The sequence below is a fragment of the Centrocercus urophasianus genome, unplaced genomic scaffold, assembly GCF_019232065.1.
Source record: "Centrocercus urophasianus isolate 14NV4802_14NV808 unplaced genomic scaffold, USGS_Curo_1.0 seq_13, whole genome shotgun sequence".
NCBI lineage: Eukaryota > Metazoa > Chordata > Aves > Galliformes > Phasianidae > Centrocercus > Centrocercus urophasianus.
In genome coordinates, this window is record NW_024884475.1 from 30,297,216 (window position 1) to 30,316,720 (window position 19,505).

Consider the following 19,505-nt stretch of genomic DNA (forward strand, 5'->3'; position numbering starts at 1 on the left):
GGGCCGGCGCGGGGCGCACGCACGCACGCACGGCGCCGGGGGGAGGGGAACGCGGCGCGGGAGGTGGCGGGGCCGCGGGCCGCGGCGGCGCCCTTTGTGCCGGGCTTGGGGCGGGCGGGGGTCGCCGGTAGGTGGACGGCGGCGGCGGCTGGACGGGGAAGAGGAGGAGGCGGGTGGCGCCGCGTGTGGCGCGCGGGGGTGGCCATGTTGCCGGGCCGGCGCGGCCCGCCGCTAACGGCGGCACTAACGGGTCCGAGCGGCCGGGGGGAGCGGCAGAGAGGGCGGCCCGGCCCGTCTATCCGTCCCGCGGACGGCGCCTTTCCGTCTCGAAGCCCGCACGCCTATGGTAGCTTTCTGGGCACTTCGTGATAACTAAAAGCGTCATTCTTTTTTTCTACGTGTGCTTGTGGTGTTGCGCTCTTACAAGCGCTGTTCCTGCCTGCGTTTCGCCGAAGAACTGGAGCAGCTGGAGCTGGCCGAGGCCCGCTATCGCTCTGCTCCCGTGGGCCGTGCGTGACCGCCTGGCGATGGGGCGAGGACCAGAGGCTGAAGGAAGGGCTCTTTGTGGCTGCTGCTTACCGACCGTGGGGAGCCCGTGCCTCCTTTGTGGCACTGGGCGTTTATATCCAATAATCACTTTGCTGTTTTAAAATAAGGATTAGTTGTAGTTTGTGAGGCAGGTGGCCCTATACCCTTTTGTAGAGGATGTTGGCTCTCTTGCAATTTTCTTTTATGAACGAAAAAAGTGCCTTTATTGGCAAGGTGTGATGGTGTTGGTCAGCGTCTGTGAATTGCCTGGCAGTTCTGGGAAGGCAGAGCAGCAGTTGTTGGGGCAGCGAGCTGCAGTACTCTGCCCACGGTCATCAGCTGCAGTGTTAGGTATTGGGTTTGGTGTCCCATACCCGATCTTTCTGAGCTGTAGCTGCGTTTCCAGAGGTGAAAGCTTTGTGTCAGCTCACTGCTTTGTAATGGTTGCTGAGCTTGGTAGGTGTTGGGATAAACAATGTGTCATATTGATGTCATATTGATGGCCTCTGGGAATGGGAGCTATGCAAAGAGCACAGCTTTGTAACTCCCTTAGCTGTGATGCTGGTGTGGGCATGACCATCTCTGAGCTGCTCTCTGTCGATTTTGCACAAGTGTGTGTCTGCATACTGAACTAGATCTGGGGCCTTATTGAGCCGGATAGAAACAATGGCTTTTGTCACACCATTTCCCATTGAGGTTGGTTCCCCAGATTCAGTTTGTCATGCAGTGATAAGCAGTTGTGCTGACCCAGTGAGGGCGGAGGATGGAGCAATGCTTAGAACTGTTCAAACAGCATTGCTGCCGAAGGGTCTGCCTGCAGTGAGATATGCTTGTCTTCAGGAAATAGCTATCAGCTATGCTTGTTTATTTCTAAATGTTTTTTAATAGTTAAGCTTTAGTTTATTATTCTTCTAGGTGGCTCACATTTCTACCTAAGCATGGAGTCAAACCTACGTAGTGACAGAGATCTTAGATGCTTAGTGTTGCATAAATACTGCGTAATGTTCCACTGAACAAATTAATTCTATGGGGATGTGAGGAATTTGATTATCATGTGATCATATGGAGCCTCTGTTCCCGTAGACCTTCAAAATCTTGTCTGAGGTTTAGCAGGGTCCTGCTCCACATTCTCAGTAGCATACAAGTTCTAGAATCGTTTTATATCTTATTAAGGGACTGGAAAAAACTTACTGAAACTATTTAGGAATATTGAGTACTGCAGAGTGTCCAGCTGCTAAGAAAAGCAAGGTTACTCTGTATAAGTCTGTTGTACAGTGGCTTATACTTCCACTGCAGAGAAAATGTGATCGTTTGCAAAATTGAATAGTAGTATCTATTGTTTTTTTTTTTTTCTCTTGTGCTATCCCAGATGGTTGCTCTTCTAAGACTGTTCTAGATTAATTTGTCTGAAAATGCAGAAGTGTCCTATTAGTTGGTTCATCTATAGCCTCTGAGGATTACTGTGATTAGATGACACTGTGCAGAAGTCCACAAAATCAACAACGAGACCAATAGCAATGCTTTAGAGAACAGTAGTTTACCAAAGGTGACTTTAAATTAGAATGTAGCCTTGGAGAAACTAACATGTTAGTGGGATAAGTTGTGTGGAAGTGATTCATGTGAGAGCAGTTGATCTCTTATTGCTCAGATTGGAAACAAACATCATGATTCTTTGTTTTTCTTTCTGACAGCTACTTTGCACTTGATCAAATGTGGTTCTTAGATATCTAACATCACATTTCAAGAGTGTATTCAAGTCATATAACTTGAGAAACGCTTGTTAGGCAAAATAGTCAATAGGTAGGACTCAAAACTGAGCTGATCTTCCTTTAAATGAAATGGTATTACTTCTAAGGGGGTATAAACATAGTGGTATAGGGTCTTGAAGTTCTGGGGAGTTCAAAATACCTATTCAAATACAAGAAGTGCTGAGAGGTATTAGTGACAGAAAGGTGGCATGTAAATTCAGTGCAGGCCAGGTTCAGCTTTAGGTTTATTCCTATTACTAGGCATTTCAGCTATAGCCTTGTCCCTCTCTGGTTGAAATCGGTACAGTGCTCAAGTGTGGTACAGTCAACATAAATGTATCTTGTGTGCTGTTGAATAATTGAGAGCTTGTAGCATGAATTGACCTCCTCACTGTGAATTACATTTCTGGCAATACAAAGCCTCCTATATTATTTTAAGAGAAGGAATGTGTTGGGCATCATGTAACTGAGATAAACATCTTTCTGAAAGCAATTTAAGAACAGATGTGCTTCATAGAGCATATTGAATTTCAAGCTTATTTTGAGCTAATGCATTAAAAATAGTATGAGTCTGTGTTATGTTGCTTCTGCTGATTCAACTTGCAGGTCTAGAGGTTCATAGGAAGTTTTGATGATGAAGCCTGACCCTTTGGTAGCTCTGTAAAGATCAGTGTGAGCTTTGAGTGGACAGGGCAGGGAATCAAATGAGCGGTACTAGAAGACAGCGTGAAGTGTGAAAGGGAAATTTCTTAGATCCTAAACCGTAATATTTTTCTACATTGTTCATAATGTGAAGGTATGACAAGTGTTGCCTGTAGATTTATGTGCTATATAATGTTTTGTTAACTGCCTGAAAATGACACTTGCCCTTCATTAGTATGTAGTGGATGTAAGGAAGTAAAATTTTGACTATTGAAGTTTTTCTAAATGTGTAGAACAGTTGTTCAAGTAAATAATCTCTTAATCAGCACTCCAATTTTCTTGCGTCTAGTGCTGTTTGTTCCATTATTTGTTTGTGTATGTTATCTGCTTTAATTGGGCATATCAGTCTGGTTTCTGTGGTTGAGGAACGGCCCCCCTGCGCATCCCTACGCTACTACATTTTAAAATGAATTTCTGAAAATTGAATATCTTAGCTTTTCAGCCAACAATGTGCAATTCCAGCCTTGGTTGCAAGAATGTCTCTATATACTTAGAGTCATTTGGGTGCTTTTTTGTCTGCTGTGTAGAATTGTTGATTATGGAAATGAGAGATGTTACACGGTAACTTTTTATTCCTTGAGTTATCGGAGCTGTTTTCAGCAATTTTTGGGGAGTGTTTTTTTTTACATCTTAGGATGTAGCGCAAAGTGTTGCTAGTCATCTTTTCCCACCTGTAGGTTTCACGTTCCAGTAGCGTGGGCAGCAGTAGAGCACAGACTGGTGTGAGATGTGGCAGTACCAGACTTACTCAGTCTCTTGCTCCTATCCCTCCTGTGCTCATGTTGCATTTCTCTCCTGATTTGTTGGGGTATCTCTCACTTAAAATCAAGAGCCATGTTTGCTTTCTAATGGTGAATGCCTTCTGTGGTGCTCTAAGTTACAACATATGCTGTCAGGGTAGTTGTTCCTTGTTAGGCCTAGGTGATGTTATGCCTAGAGATTTTTTTGTTCTGGTGTCTGGAAAGCCATTTTTCGTTGCTGGGTTTGCAGTAGGGTGCTACTGGTACCTTTATTCCAATTAGTAGTACACATACTCCATGTGATCTTTACCTCTGTATAATCATTCCTGAGTTGGGCATCAGTTGGGCATCAGTCCTGCCGATCTGTACAGTGCCATGTTTGCTTTCTGTTTTCTCTCAGCACATAGGATTTGCTTGTGGGTGGGCTTAAACCCTTTTTTGTCTAGAGTATTTGAGATAAATAACTCTTGATTTTTTTATGTGAATAGTTGTCTTAACTGTGGTGCAGTACAGGTATCTACAAGTAGCACCAGGAGATAACTGACATGCTTTTGCCCTAGACATCTGCTAACTGGAGCACGCATTTTTCTTCTTTTGGAAACCTGAAGTGAAGAGATGGAATTGCTCAGATGTATCTTAGTTTGGTTTAATTCAAAGAAAGCTTCTGCACAAGCTTCTTCTGCAAGCTGAATTCTGTGAAGTTGCACCAAGAATGCATAGTGGTGTGAGGTTGCTTCCTTCTGGAACGTACGTGTCATTCTTTTAACTGGACTTCCTAAACATCTTTTGTAGATTATTAAATCATGGATGTGGTCTGGGCGGTATCTGCCAACACTGGGTGGAACCTAGTCAAGCGGGTTGCTTCTTTTAAATAACCTGACTATGCAGTTCTTGCAGTGAGCAGCACCCATTTCCTGTCCCAGCAACATGCACACCTTCCTTTCATGCACTGGTCATTATGTGCTGTGGAGAAGGAATGAATAACACCAATTAAGTCTGCAAGTGTCAGAATGCAGGTAACGTGCAGATAGGCACAGTCACTAAGTGCTGAGTAGGTGAATGTTTCATAGACTTCTGCAAGCTGATTCCTACATCAAGAAGCATGTGGGTAGTGAATGTCACTCCTAATTACGTGCTGTTGTGTTTGAGTAGTAGGATTGGCCATTTGAAGCTTTCCAGTCTGGCTGGTAATGCTACCATCTTTCATTACATCTGTTTTAAAAGCAACAAACCCGGTGATGGTAATAGTAGACGCAATGTCAATTTTAGGTTAAAGAAGGAATTAGTTATGAGCAATAGTAAAATACTGTAAATGAATGTAAGTCTAGAAGCCCAGAAACTGTGGGTGGAGGCAGACTGGCTTTAAGTTAATAGTGCAGCAATTGCAGGACTTCAAGGTGTGAACTGGTAAAATGCATGAAACATAACTTTAGTTCGTGCTATATTTACAGCATCATGTAAAGGCGGTGTTGGGTGCGTGCTTGTGGTTTGCTGTAGGATTTCAGTAGCTGGAAAGAGGTTGAGCACAAGAAAGGGATTCTGGCGGTTACTGAATTGGCGTGCTTTGTGTTTGATTAATGGGAAATACTTTGCTGTACAAACACTTCTGTTTGGTTGGAATGGTGAGATAAATGAGATGAAAAGAAAAGGGAGCCGGTATGGTTAACTAACTAAAAATGAAAGTGCTGCTTATTTTGATGGATAGCGCTGGGAAATAAAAGGTAGTGCATATGAGCTGCTTTAAGCTTCTGCCTGAGATTAAGCAGAAACGTTCTGTGATAGAAGGCTCCGCTTCCAACTTTACACCTGTTTCCAGGTTTATTCTGATGTGCACAGTTGTGCTATCCTTGATGGAATCCTCCTCAGGCTGGGCTTGTGCTGAAGGGGAGATATGTGGTCCTGAGCTGGGACTATGGCCAAGTCTTAGAAGTGAGTTGTCATGTGCTGCTTTGGGCAACAGCTTGAAAGGATGGGTAGTCTGAGTTTCATTGAAGTTACACAGCTTTCAAAACATCTTAAGAGACTTATTATTATGGTGACTTAAAAACATTTCTGCGGAGTCAGATGTCTCCATTTGTTCCAAAATGGACTTTCATGTGGTTACCCTGTCAAGGGTGACCATTGGTATATAGAGAGGTATTGAGGCTTATTGTGTTTTTGCATTGTCTGCAGGTGCTATCTTAAACCTTTCTGATGTTGTCTTCCATTAGAAACAAGAAATTGCATCTATATGGTAGTCCTGCATGTGCTTGGTTTTGTATTAATTCTTCCACTTGGGATTGTTATGTTTTTGAAAGAGTGACCTGGGAGATGCTAGGTTCAGCTCTTTGCATGTTGAAAGCTCTTTGCTGAGCAAATATGAATGAGTTTGGAAAGTACTCTGCATTTGACAAAATGCTGTTGAATATAAAAGTCTTTAGCACTTGATATCTACTATGTACAATTGATTTACAACTGTAGAGTAATGTGAATGTAAAGCAAGTATTAGTGCTAACCCTTGCACTTAGTTTACTTCCCAAATACTGATCTTTCCTTTTATTTTTTATTTATTTGCACATGTAATATTTCTGGAACCCTTCAAATTAAGTCTTTGGCAGGCCATTCTGTGTATGCCTTGATTTCATGTAGTATACTGCAAGCTGAAACTCGGGAGCTGCTGAAATACTGCTTTGGTGTATTTGGTAGCTTTTGTGCACTGACCATCTTAATTTCTTCTTTAGGACTCCTGTGTGTGATTAAAGGGAAGGGTGTGGATCTAATCCCATCAGTTTAAAAATAGATGGGCCTAACACTGGAAATCTTACTCTAGATGAGATTTGAAATGTTCATTGGTGTTCTATTTATTTCTTGAAGGACTGTTTAGTGACAGTATTTCACTGGAAGAGATGGGACAGATTGGCAAGCCCACAGAGGCAGTGCTTAGTAGTGATGGATCTTTTTAGGAACTCTTCAGAAAGTGTTTGTTCTCTTAAAAGAGGTGGGAGATTGTACAGCCTACCCCTTGCAGGGTGTAAATCAAAGCAGTACTGTAAGTGTCGCTGCCCGTGAAGCCACCTTATCCCAGTCTGAGCATGGGAGTGTTTGAAAGCCTTCTTAAAGGTGGTATAAATTACGTTTTGCTTTTGAACTCATGTCTTTACTAGACTGATAAAATAAGCTTTTTTTTTTTTTTGCTTTTTTTTTTTTTTTCCCAGGCATGAAGGTGTAGTTTCTCTGACGTTAACTATATTGCTATACTTAATTGATAGTGAAAGTCTGTGTTAAGCCAGGTCTCTGGATATTGCCAGAAGAGTTTGTCAGCTGGTCTTGCGAAGGTTAAGTGCTGCTTGTTATCACTTCAAATCCATCTCACTTTTCAGCAGCTCTGGTCATGATAACCTGAGTAACTTGGGAATTGCTCCCTTTATTAGATGACTGACTTAATCCACTGATTTACTTATTCCACTCCTACGTTACTTTATTCTTTTAAGACCACAAAAATTAAGCTCAATTTAAGTGCAACTTTTGCTTTGCTGAGTTTAGGAATGACTAAGGTCTTTGGTCTTGCTGTAGTTCGTATTTGTTTATAGTCCTGAAATGCCTTTTCTGGATTTACTGGAGGAAATGAGCTTTATTGCTCGTTTCTTGCCTTATTGCAATATTCTAGCATCAATTGCAGATCAGGGAGAGATGGTGGTAACTGGAGAGAGCGTTTGGCCTCACAATAAAGCTTTGTATTCCAGCTCTGAAGGTATGCCATTAGAATCGCAAACCTGGCACAGTGGTTTCTCAAATGACAAGCTTGATGGGGAGGTTTCGTGCAAAGGGAGTGTTATTTTTCTTTTGGGTTAAAATATTTGATATCTCTAACACTGTAGGGATTTGGGGGGGAGGGGCGAAGATGACACCAAAGATTTGGTCAAACCTGTGGTAAATCATGTGAAATTACATTTCAGTTTGATGTTTGAGAACTAATACATGTTTAAATTATGTTGCTTGGTGCCTGAAACTTTGTTAGCAGTAATGTTGCTAATAAAGATACCTACTTACCAGCTTAGTTTCCCCCGCCTGTAATATATAGTTGCTATGTAGTAGCGACTGTATTTGAGGGGTTCTGGGTGTGTCTCAGACTTGCAGTAGCACATTTTTCTAACTAAGCAAGGATTTTGTACCTGTTTGCAGTGATGCCTTGTCTTATCCAAAAATCATCATATTTTCATTCTGAAGGTATTTGTGTTCTGGGAATTGATATAGAGGTTCCTATTCTAGATAATGTACTGTACTGTTTATTTCTGAAATAACTCAGCCGCATCTTAGTTGAATACAAACTTGTTCAGTGAACAGAGCTGGGAAGAAATGACAGACAGCAAGTCAATAAACAGCTCAGTGTGAACTCCTGCAGCTGGTATTGTAGGGCCTGTTCAGGTGCTGAAAGATAAAAGAATACAAATTGTGCTTCTGTGATGTGATCTGACACCCTGCCCTCCCAGTCCAATTTGAGTTACAGGAATTCTAAGTTTCTGCGGTCTTAAAGTTACTTGAAAGAGCTAAAGTACATCAGTAAAAACTGAAAAGGAACTTATTAATAAATCCTTTCTTCAAACAGGAAACCAATCCCAACCCTCAACCTTCAGAAGAGGAGAAAACCGAGCCAGCACCTACTCAGGAGGTTGCCAGCCCTGAACAGTATATTAAGCATCCACTACAAAACAGGTGAGTCGTATGAAGCCGTGATATGGAGCTGAAAGTAGTAAAGCTGCCTTATTTAGCCAAACTGCTTATTAGACTTGAAATAACTGGAATGGCTGGTGTCTACAGTAATAATGTCATCACCTGTAGGAAACACAGCAGAAGAAACACTGTGAAGAGCTAATGCATATGCTTGTATTAATGTCTCATCAAGAGAAAAAGCTGTAGGGCACCTGAATTTTCATTTTTATCAAGAAAAACATGGAGTCACACTTGGAAATAAAAAAGAGGCATTGAAAAATCCAAGCCCTCCTATCTAAATTCTCTGTTTAGCATTCAGAAATGGGTACTACTTAAATTAGAAAGCTACTATGGCTTTCTGACTGTGCTGCAGAGACAGTAAGGGCTTCTCGAGTGTAAAATTTCTTGATAAACCAGCACTTGGACTGACTTCCTGCAGAAGTTTTAAGCTTTCAGGTTGAATTTGTTTAAATGTGCAAAGTGACTGCAGGAAAATACATGTACCTCAAATAGAGCAACGGGGAGCTCATTTCCTCAGCTAAGGAGCTGCTGTGAAGTTGCTGTTAAGTGCTGCCATAAAGAGAACGTATTGCAGTGTGGCTGGCCTCTTAGCTTTTTCTGTTTTGAGCAAACAAGGAGAACTATATGGCACGTTTCATCTTTTCCCCTCATTCTCTTCTGTCTACTTCTGTCCCTTTTCCTGTGAACACTTCGCTTAAATTCTTGCTGATGCTTTCCTATGAGTGGATATGGGGCTTTTTCTAGAAAATAGGTTAGAAATAGTCAGAAAGGCTCAGCAAATGGACACCAAGTGATTTCAGGAGTACTGTGGGAAGATAAATCTTCTCTAGTGCTAACTTGAGTCAGCTCAGTACTCCTGAAGTGATCAAAATGAGGAATAGGCCTGTTCTGTTAAGTGCCTCCTGAGGTATCCCCTTCCAGCATTTTAGACAATATTCTTCTGATTCTTAAGGAATGTCTTTGAGTATAAAGATTTTTTTTATTTTATTTTATTTTTTATTTTTAACATTATGTTGAACTTGTACCCAGTTGAGATGTGGAAGAAAATAGGGTGAAGAATTTAAGTAAGTACTCACATGTACAGATCTAAAAACCTGAAGTGAAGTTTGAGCTGGTAGTTTTATAAACAGTGAGTTCAAGTGACTTATTTACATCTGCTCTCCTGGTGTGTGAATGCTAGGGAGGCATTCATATATGTAACCTTAGAATGTTAGAATTAGCTTTTTATTTTTACAGAGGAGTTATGGAAGAGGCAGCTGAATTCCTGATTGGACTAATTGATGGTGCTTCAAACCATGATTGTTACTGGCGGGAGGACGTTGCAGTTTGCCAGTAGTAAAAAGGGGAAACATCTGAGGCTTAGTTATTTAGTCTTAGAAATGACCCAAACACATTTGAAATAATTACCTCAATGAAATAATCAAGTCTTGCATGACTGTTCGAACTGTAAGGTGCATATTGCAGAGCTAGATTTTAGAAATTAGTTTTTCATGTTGCCTGCTAATGAAAACTGCTTTCCATGCTAATAATCTCTCGAGGCTTGCAATTACTTGGTATATAATCAGTACTGAATTTTATTTTTAAGGTACTTTAATTCTAGATGCTATTATTCTGTATTCTCTTCTCCTTTAGATGGGCGCTCTGGTTTTTTAAAAATGACAAGAGCAAAACTTGGCAAGCAAACCTCCGTCTGATCTCAAAGTTTGATACTGTTGAAGATTTTTGGGCGTAAGTAAACATGTTTCAGTCTGTGCAATGTTGATATGTGTTAGCTAAGTTTATGCCAAAATCAGAAGGCATAAAGTTCTTCATTAACCACAACTCTTTGGAAATACTTATAAAATTGAAGGCCAGGTCTAGTCCATTCTTCAGAATGTGCTAGAATGTGCCCTTTGAATTAGGTATAATTGGAGAAGTTCTTCATACTTTAAATGCACGTATTTTTGCTGTTAGCAGTGCTTACGGTCGTATATACGTAGCATTCATTTAGAAAATGGCATTTGTGCAGTACTGATGTGAATCTGTAAACTCTCAGAGGATCTGATTGTCTTTTAGTTCCAAATTCTGCTAGTTTGTTACATTCTTAGTTAGCTGGCTTATATGCAAGAATGCCTGTATCTGAAGCGTAGTATTTGGAAGACTGATGAAAATTAGAGGCATCCTTGACAGAATGGTAGGCGTTTCAGAAGAAAATTCATTCCAAGTTATAAGTCTACGAAAACAGAGGTCAAACAGGAAGAAACCCTTTTGAGGAGAGACTTGTGTTTTTCAAATGCTCCAGTTAAATTCCCTTTGCTTACTGGAAGATTTCACCTTCCAAAATAATGAGATGTGGGTCAGGGAATGTTCTGTGCAAGCTGTATGAGACTGAGAATGGGAAAAAAAGCATTACATACTTGATCTTAGGTGCTATGTGCTACTTTGAGCTTTATGGTTCTTAGGGTTTCTGTTGCATGTCTTCTTTCAGATCTGTATTGTCTCTTAAGCATGGAGTGATAAAACTCATCAGTGAAAGTAGCACCACCAGAGAAGAAATGCGTTAAGATTTTAAGCTAATATTTGTCAGTGCAGTCATTGGAGGGAGGGGAGTAGGATTCTGTTCTTGAAACCAGTTTTTGTATCCCCAGTAGAATGTGTGATAAATGGTTTGAAGCTTATCAGTATAGTTGGTGATGGGTAAGTTTTTGAGCTACATAATGAAGACTGTGGAGAAAAAGTGTCAGATATCTCCAGTCAAAGTATAAAATAAATCGCAGTAATTAGGCATGGTCCTGTACTAGAAAGAAAACTGCTACTTGGTCTTGGGCTACAATTTAGTGTTAGATGCATGCTGTTTTCTGAAGTCTCACCTTAGCAGTGCAGGAAAGGAAAGCACCTGTCTCCTTGCTAGGAGGCTGTATGTACTGCCTTAACTTTCTAGCTCTGAATTCTGTAGTTGTGAATTTAATTCTGGCTGTGTTGATGAAACCAGCTTCCATTCTGCTTCTCTAAGCTAGAAATTAAAGCTAATGCTTTTGTGCTCCTGGGAAAAAAGCAAACTAGGTAACAGGGTTGCTTCCGAATAACTGTAATGCTGTTTAATTTTTGTATTTTATTCAGTCATGTCCTAAATTATTTAGGTTTTGTGCCTTAAAATAATGTTTAGTTTTTAATCCTGCTGTTTTTCCCTCCAATAGTTTATACAACCATATCCAGCTCTCTAGTAATTTAATGCCTGGTTGTGACTACTCGCTGTTTAAGGTATGCTCGCTACCCATTTTTCTTCAGTTGTGGATGTTGATCGATGATTTCCCAATTAAGCAAGGCAGTGTCCAAACGTTTCATTTCAGACATGTAGGAGCACAGTTGGAGATGTCCTAAAAGTGTTAATTTTTAGGGAGTCCCAAACGTGTGTGCTCTGAAAATCACGGTTATCGATACTGAAAATGGAAGTAATTCCTGCAGCATTTTAAATACAAAACACTTTGATCTGTAGTTATATTTTTCGTTCTAGCTTTTAGATGTTTCTATGAATAAGTCTTAATTTTATGAAGAGAGATTTTTCCAGTTCTGTCACTGTCACATAAAATTAGCTAAAATAGTTGAGTTCTATGGAGAATTGCAAAGTGCTCCAGCATTTAGAACGAATACTACTAGCCAGCTGCACAGCACTCCTGCAATTAATTTTTATGATGCCAGTTAAGTGCCATATTCCTTAGGCATGAAATAGAAAATTGTACACAAGGCTGACAGTTATTGAGCATTCAGGTTAGCTAATAGAAAATGCCAAGGAGAAATTATACATGAAATCCTGCCTCTTGTCTGGAGTGGACATCTGATTTGGAGCTCTCAATTAATTCCTAATCTCTACGAAGTGCTTCTAACATACAGCTTCCTTTCTGGATTCAGATACGTAAATAATCATGTAAGTACTGATGCCTGGCTTCTCCTTTGCTTATGAAACAGACCCTGGCTGGGACTCCTCAGTAGGCTGTATGCAAATTGTAAATCCCAGCAGCTTTGGGCAGTGAGGAGGTAGTTATGCTTGGTTTTGAGAAGGTAACAATATTTATGTTGTGAGAAACCTTACTAGTAAATGTTAAGAAACTGATCCCTTCAAATCTTAGGAAAAATACAGATCATGCGTGTATTTTTGTCTGAATCCTAAATTTGCCTCTATGTGCATCCATTCAGTGTTTGCTTGTTATCAACAGAAACTTCAATTTCCATCTATATGGAACAGGTATAGAGTTGTCAGCTGTTGTAGACTTGAGTGATCTCTTGCTGTTGTCCTTCAATTGTGACCTCATAAGAGTTCCTCTTAAAGGTGATGAAGCAGTTTGAGCTCTGCAGCTGCCAGTGAGGGTGTTAAATTTGAGAAAGTGAACTGGCAGTGTTCCATCCTGTAGGTTGAACATTTAATTAGATTGCAGCTGAAATTCTATAGTGTGACTCTCTTAATAGCCATTTCTTGTCTGAATTTTTCAGTCCAGAAAATTACCTGCTCTTTTTTAATGACTGACCTTTCTTCCTGAAGTTCAGCGTGGCTGGTAAATACGAGAGTGGCAGCTGACTTGTTTGCAGGTTCAACGTATCCCGAGTCATTTAATGTGGTACAGGGCCTTTGGTAATGCATGAATGAGACTGTAACTTATTTCTAAATAGTCTGCTGATTTCTTTAATTTTTTTTTTTTTTTTTTTTTTTTTTGTGGCCCTGGTGATTAGAACTCTCTTATTCTCACCCCATGTTGCAGGAAGTCAGAGAGAGACCGCCAGGGTGTTTAGTGAAGTAATCTTCACACATAAATGGAGTACTTGGCCAGTGTTGTGCTGAGTCCAAGACTTAAAATAAGGACTCCAGAATGTGGCTGCTAATTTTATCTGGTTTCAGAGAGGGCAGAGTGGATGTTTGACTTTGCAATGTATTTTATGTTACACTGCGTAGCTAAGGCTTCAGCTTGGGCTGGGAATCTTTTGTGGAAGCAATGACTTAAAGAAAAAACAAAAACAAAAACAACAACCAAAAAAAACAAAACAAACCACTAGGAAAGGTGTGCTTCTTAAGAAGTTTTGGAACTTCATTGTTGGCCCCGAGGTATTTCCAGACAAGTATGTATCCCAAACTGTACTTCTGGGTGCTGTTTCAATTATCATTGGTCTGTTGCTTATACCCAAGGGAAAGTATAAACCAAATCTGATATAACTTCTGACTGTTCTTTTCAGGATGGGATTGAACCCATGTGGGAAGATGAGAAAAACAAGCGAGGAGGCCGATGGCTAATTACACTAACCAAACAGCAGAGACGAAGTGACCTTGATCGCTTCTGGCTAGAGACAGTAAGTAATATTGGCCTTAAAAGTTGCAGCTGAAGAAACTCGTGTTTAATACTTAAACTGCTCTGTTATTCCTGTGTGCTGCTCTGGACTTAGAGTTTCATGCTAACATATTATTCCCATGCAGGCTGAGTTGTGTTGACGAGCTGCATTTGAAACACAATCTTTCGAAATGATGCTTGATGTAGTTGTATGCTATTGAATATTTTCTTAGAATTTTCATGATTGCTGTTTGTTATACAAAACTTTTCCCATAGGATGTTCTCAACATATTTGTACAACTATCAGAGTAATACTTAGTCTTGAATATGACTCTCAAGTTTATTTTAGCTGCTTACAAGTAATTATTTGTTTACAAATACTCTTACAGGTGAATAGTTCCCAGGTTTTGGTCTTGCTGAAACAAGTTTCAGAATTGTTTTTTCTTCTTTCTATACTTATCCTAACACTAGAATAAGGAAGGAATAGCAAAATCTTCCTATATACTATAAAAAATGTTTTTTTTCCCATTGCTGTTACTTGTTTTGGAATATACTTTTTTAAACATTAAGTATACTTTTAGAGACACCGTGTGTCGCAGTAGATATGCTGTGGAAAAGAATACTATTGTACTGCCTAGGAACTAATTAAGTAGTCTAAAAGATATGGTCTGGTTTTTAGGGGCAGCAAAGCAATTTCACAAAACTAAACAGATCAAGCTAGCTTTTCTTCTCTGCTTCATTGAGAAAAAAGTATTTTGCTTCTTAAACTGGGGGAGTGGCCTTTGGAATCAAAGTTAAGGTGTCCAAAATAGAAGAGTTTAAGTTGATTCTAGTCACTATAACTGTGATTTGGGGAAAGGATGATTAGACATTATACTAGTGGGCAAAGTATGGTTTTACGTGGGTAAATGAAACTCTTGATATGTGCATTTGACCACTCCATTTAAACATATGTGCAGGTCCTTCAGGCTCTTGATAGCCACTTCATGTGGATTGGAAACACATAGTCCATGTAGGCTTAAGACTATAGAAAGCTCTGCTTTTTGCTTACTAACAAGTGACGGCACAACCGGGTGACTGAGCCGTGCTTTAAAATCATCCTGCCTATGTAATTCCCAAATAATTATTTGTAACCAACTATCTCCAATAAACATCAGTCTTTATCACTCTCCTTTGGAGCAAGTTTTTGTTAAAACTTGTTAAAATATAAGTCTTCACCACTCTTAACTGGAGATTGAACTTAGTTTGAGAAGCCTTTCCTCTTGTGTAGCGTTCATGAGAAATTTGCTTGACTGGTGCTTATTGAGTATTGTAGCTGTCTTTGCTTACTTATGTGCTGTTGAATGTTTTTGAACGTTCATGTGGTTTAGCCTTTAATCTTTATGGCTTTCACCACTTGGTGGATGTGAGTACCCTGCTGTTGGATGTAATCTTTGGTATGTGTAGTTATGCCTGATTTATTCGCTAGCACACCATCCTTATTTCATCGATGAAATCAGCCCTTGCAGTTCTCAGGAGCAGTGGAAGACCTGCTTTGTTTAATATTTTGCAAGAGTGTTAAATTTTCAAAAGTCACGACTTCAGAAAATTAATGTAGTGAGCAGTATGTTTAAAATGTAACGTGCTAGTGAAGTGGCAAAGAAAAGTCCATTTAGAGATGAATACTTCAGTGTGGAGAACAGGAACTACAAGAACTTATCAGCTTTGAATATCTAAAAATTGTGTTGCACAAGTTGAAAGTTGAAGATTTTAAGCATCACTTTCAGTTAGTGACATAACTCCTTAGAAACCTCACAGCAAGTTATCATCTTTGTTATTTCCAAACTTTGCCATTAGAAATCCGGGAAGAGAATCTTGTATTATTTGTACACTTGTGTTGATGCATTACAAACCATTGAGGATACTGATTTCCAATTCATAGTTCTTAGGAACTCTGGATTTTCTTAAGTAAAATGTTTGATAGGAAATACTTCATTAGATTGCAACTTAAAAAGTGGTACTTGGTTTGCCTTTGAATTGATGCATTTCAGAATTGAAGTCAGATCTTAGGTGATGCATTGCTCAAATAGTTTCTCACAGGTTCCTTCCAGTTAATGAACGTAAACTAAAATTTGTCTGTATACTTCATAAAGAATAATCAATTCCTTTAATTCCTGCACTTGTTTGGATCGAGGACTGAGAGGGAGGCATAAGTGATCATCTGTCAGAACTTGCATCTGTCAAAGCAGAAGAGACAAACTCGAAGATGCTACTGCCAACTGAGTTTACAATCACTTGTAACATTGGAACTTTGATAAGACACAACAGAATACTGTTGCTAAATGGCTAGTGGATATAAGCAGTAAAACATAATATTCCTCAAAGTCCTTTGTGCACTTGGTGTTTTGTCTGTGGAGCAGAATTATGACTTTGAACTGCTCCTTTAATTGTTAATGTTTATTTTGTAGCTGCTGTGCCTTATTGGGGAGTCATTTGATGACTACAGCGATGATGTATGTGGTGCTGTTGTTAATGTTAGAACTAAAGGTGATAAAATAGCAATATGGACAACTGAATGTGAAAACAGGGATGCTGTTACGCATATAGGGTAAGTAATGTGATTTGTTTCTCAAATGAACGTGAAGTGTAACAATGCATTTAAAGCTGGTTAATTAAAAATTTGCTTTTGGCAAATGTAATCTGAGCAGAGCTGTATCCCACGTTCAAGTAACTCACTGTAAAGTTGTCTGCTTCACTGTTTAGTTTCTATGGGCTCGCATCAGCAACTTCATTGAACTACTGTACTCTATTTGCTATAGTATAGAAATAATCAAGAGTTCAACACAGACCTTGGCAGGAGCTTTTAGTGCCATAATGAGGTATTGTAAGTAGTTTTTGTAAATAGTGTAAATTCTGTTGCAGCATGCCAGTTTGTAAAGCTGGCTAGTCACTAACAATAGAGCGTTCTGAACTTGTTCTTGGGAAAAGGATGCTTAGAAATGGGAGATGGAAGCTCACCAGCATGTTCTCACTTTTGATAAGAGCTGGGTAGTAACGCATTGCAAAACTACAGATGGTTTTCTTTTTGTCTGTTTACATACTAACCAAATTCTGGATTTCATGGATCTGATGCATGAAATGGTGTGTTCTAGTCTTTGTTTTCATGAAAGACAATAGCTATGTTGTTAAATAGCAGACTAAATGTATTCTCCTTAACAAGTATTGCTAAAACTCATGGATTCTTTTTGCTGTGATATTGATATTTCAGTGTTTCATTCAGTCACTGAAGGCCTCTTGAATATTTACAGTGGTTTACAGAGGTTGTTTCCAGTTCATCAAATTGGTCTTAAGCCAAAATTCAACTTTCAGGCATGGCAGCTTTCAGGATGGCTCCTAAGCATCCAAGTGAGGCGCTTGGACCTCTGAATGTGGCGAGGTCAGACTTACAGAGGCTGTTTAATTACAGTATGATTTTGTTTGTTGTTAATCACCTTTCAAGTCTCAACAACTGTGGTACACATCTTCTGCTGATGGAAAATATCTGCTAGGTTTGATGTAAGGTTATTTGAGTACGCTTTAATATGCTGTTAACGGCTAAGATGCCTCCATTGAAGAACTACCTGTAAAAGCTGAGACTTTGCAAACTGAGAAAAGCTTGAGTAAGCTACCTATTGTCATGTTGCCATAACTGCAAATACACTATGTCAAGCTTTTATTTATATCCAGTTTTAGTTAAAACTGGAGTAAGCTATAATCCTGAAAACTGTCCCATTATGATCAGGGTAAGCTAAAATAATTTTATCAGCACTGAGAAAGCTTGTTCTGTGGCTTAGTCACAGAGGTTGCAACCTACAGCCACTAGCTTACATCCTATACTCCTAACTAAGCAGCATAGTGTGTGTGGGGGGGGATAACGATGACTTGATCTCTGAAGTCAAAACATCCAAGCTGAGATTTTCCTAAATTTTGGTAGGATTTTTGGTTTGGTAGGTGTCTGTGACAGTGCTTTAATGAACTGAGGGCAGCGGGGTCCTGCTTTCTGTAAGTTTTCAAAGAAAGAACTGCAAGTCAATTCAACTCACAAGTGTGGTGGTAAGCTGGCTGTATTTCAGGGAATTGCTGTTTCATTTCATGTAAGTTACTTTACCATCTCTGCAGTTCTGGAACTGTGGCTGATGGCTTCTTGATAGTTCTTTGTTTCTGTATGTGTGAATGCAGCTTGATGTTGATGATACTCATGTGAATGCAGTAGAATCAGTGTTTTACAGTTACATACATTATTTTTTTGGCAAGAATTTTATACAGACTTTTTTTTTTGGTGCAACAAGTTAGAAAATTCATGTTTAAAGTCCCTCACTTGTACCTGAGAAATTTTCTAAACCATTTCAGTTAGTAAGACAACTAAGTGAATTCAGTTAGTTAGGCAACTGTTTGCATGGAAATTGCAGAAGATCTTAAATGCAGCTATCCTGTTACTGATTCCTTTTGAAGAGCTTTGCTTAAATTATTCTTCTGTTTCTCTTCTCCAGGAGAGTATACAAGGAAAGATTAGGACTTCCTCCAAAGATAGTGATTGGTTATCAGTCCCATGCAGACACAGCTACTAAGAGCGGCTCCACCACTAAAAATAGGTTTGTTGTTTAAGAAGACACCTTCTGAGTATTCTTTCATAGGAGACTGCGTCAAGCAATCGAGATTTGGGAGCTGAACCAAAGCCTCTTCAAAAGCAGAGTGGACTACATTTAAATTTGATTTCCATCTAAATGTTGCTAAGATTTGTGAAAAGTCTAATTCGCCTTTGTCTTGTACTTCTGTGTTCATTTTTTTCTATTTTGGCTGAAGTAACCATTACCAATCAAAATTTTAGTACACCCCCCTGAGTCATAAATGTTTTCCTGGCCCACTCTGTAATAGCTTGGTAGAAACATTACTATTACAAAAAACATTTGTTTATCCACAGTATTCAGAAAAGTTGCATTTCTGTACCTGCAGGAAATTACTCTGTTTTACATTTGCATTGTATGCAGTAACATTTTGCTGGTTTGGAAAAGAGTATGGTGCATACAGTTTTCTAGCAATTTTTTTATACAGCATCACCTTTGCTGTAACCTATGCTGATGGCTGCTAGATTAATTTATTTGTTTTCCCTATTTGATAACATTAGTGATATATTGATTTCAGTTGTTTTTGCTCATGTAACATTGGTGAAGAATTTGGGAATATGACAAAGGTGGAATAAACATTAATTTTGTGCATTCTTTGGTAATTTTTTGTTTTTTGTAACATCGAAGCTTTGATACAAATTTATGCATTTCAGTCAAATTCAGTGATCTGTTTGTGTGATTTCCTAATCATATTTGTGGATTTTTTTTAATGTAACACCATAATTTACATTCCTTACTAGAAATAGTATGTCTGTTTTTGTATCTTACGCTGTATTTTAACACTTTGTATTATTTAGGTTATTTTGCTTTGGTTAAAATGGCTCAAGTAGAAAAGCGGTCCCATTCATATTAAGACAGTGTACAAAACTGTAAATAAAATGTGTACAGTGAATTGTCTTTTAGACAACTAGATTTGTCCTTTTATTTCTCCATCTGCACAGCAAGTATTTGTACTTCTTGTGACAAGGCAGTCTCTGCTGTGGCTTCTCTTGTAGTGTCTTCCAAGAAAGATGAGTCTGGAGCTATGGTTTATTGAAACTTTTACTAAATCCATTAGATAGCACCCTAAATGAAAGTGAAGTTATGTTGATGTGGCTACTGTTTTCTCTTAGTGGTTGGTCTAACTGATGGTGGTTTGCA

At 39.2% G+C, this 19,505-nt stretch overlaps 1 protein-coding gene across 2 annotated transcripts; it reads left to right on the top strand.

Annotated features, from left to right (window-relative positions):
- Positions 1–271: 271 nt before the first annotated feature.
- On the top strand, positions 272–19,267 carry EIF4E (eukaryotic translation initiation factor 4E). Of its 2 annotated transcripts, none has more exons than XM_042811978.1 (7): positions 272–346; positions 8,304–8,410; positions 10,061–10,156; positions 11,605–11,668; positions 13,631–13,744; positions 16,170–16,309; positions 18,231–19,267. In XM_042811978.1, exons 1-7 carry the CDS (start codon positions 344–346, stop codon positions 18,343–18,345), a joined length of 639 nt encoding a protein of 212 aa, XP_042667912.1. In that variant the 5' UTR covers positions 272–343; the 3' UTR covers positions 18,346–19,267. The 2 variants fall into 2 exon arrangements, with proteins under 2 accessions (XP_042667912.1, XP_042667911.1); XM_042811977.1 differs by lacking the exon at positions 272–346 and adding an exon at positions 4,713–4,734.
- The last annotated feature ends 238 nt before the right edge of the window (positions 19,268–19,505 follow it).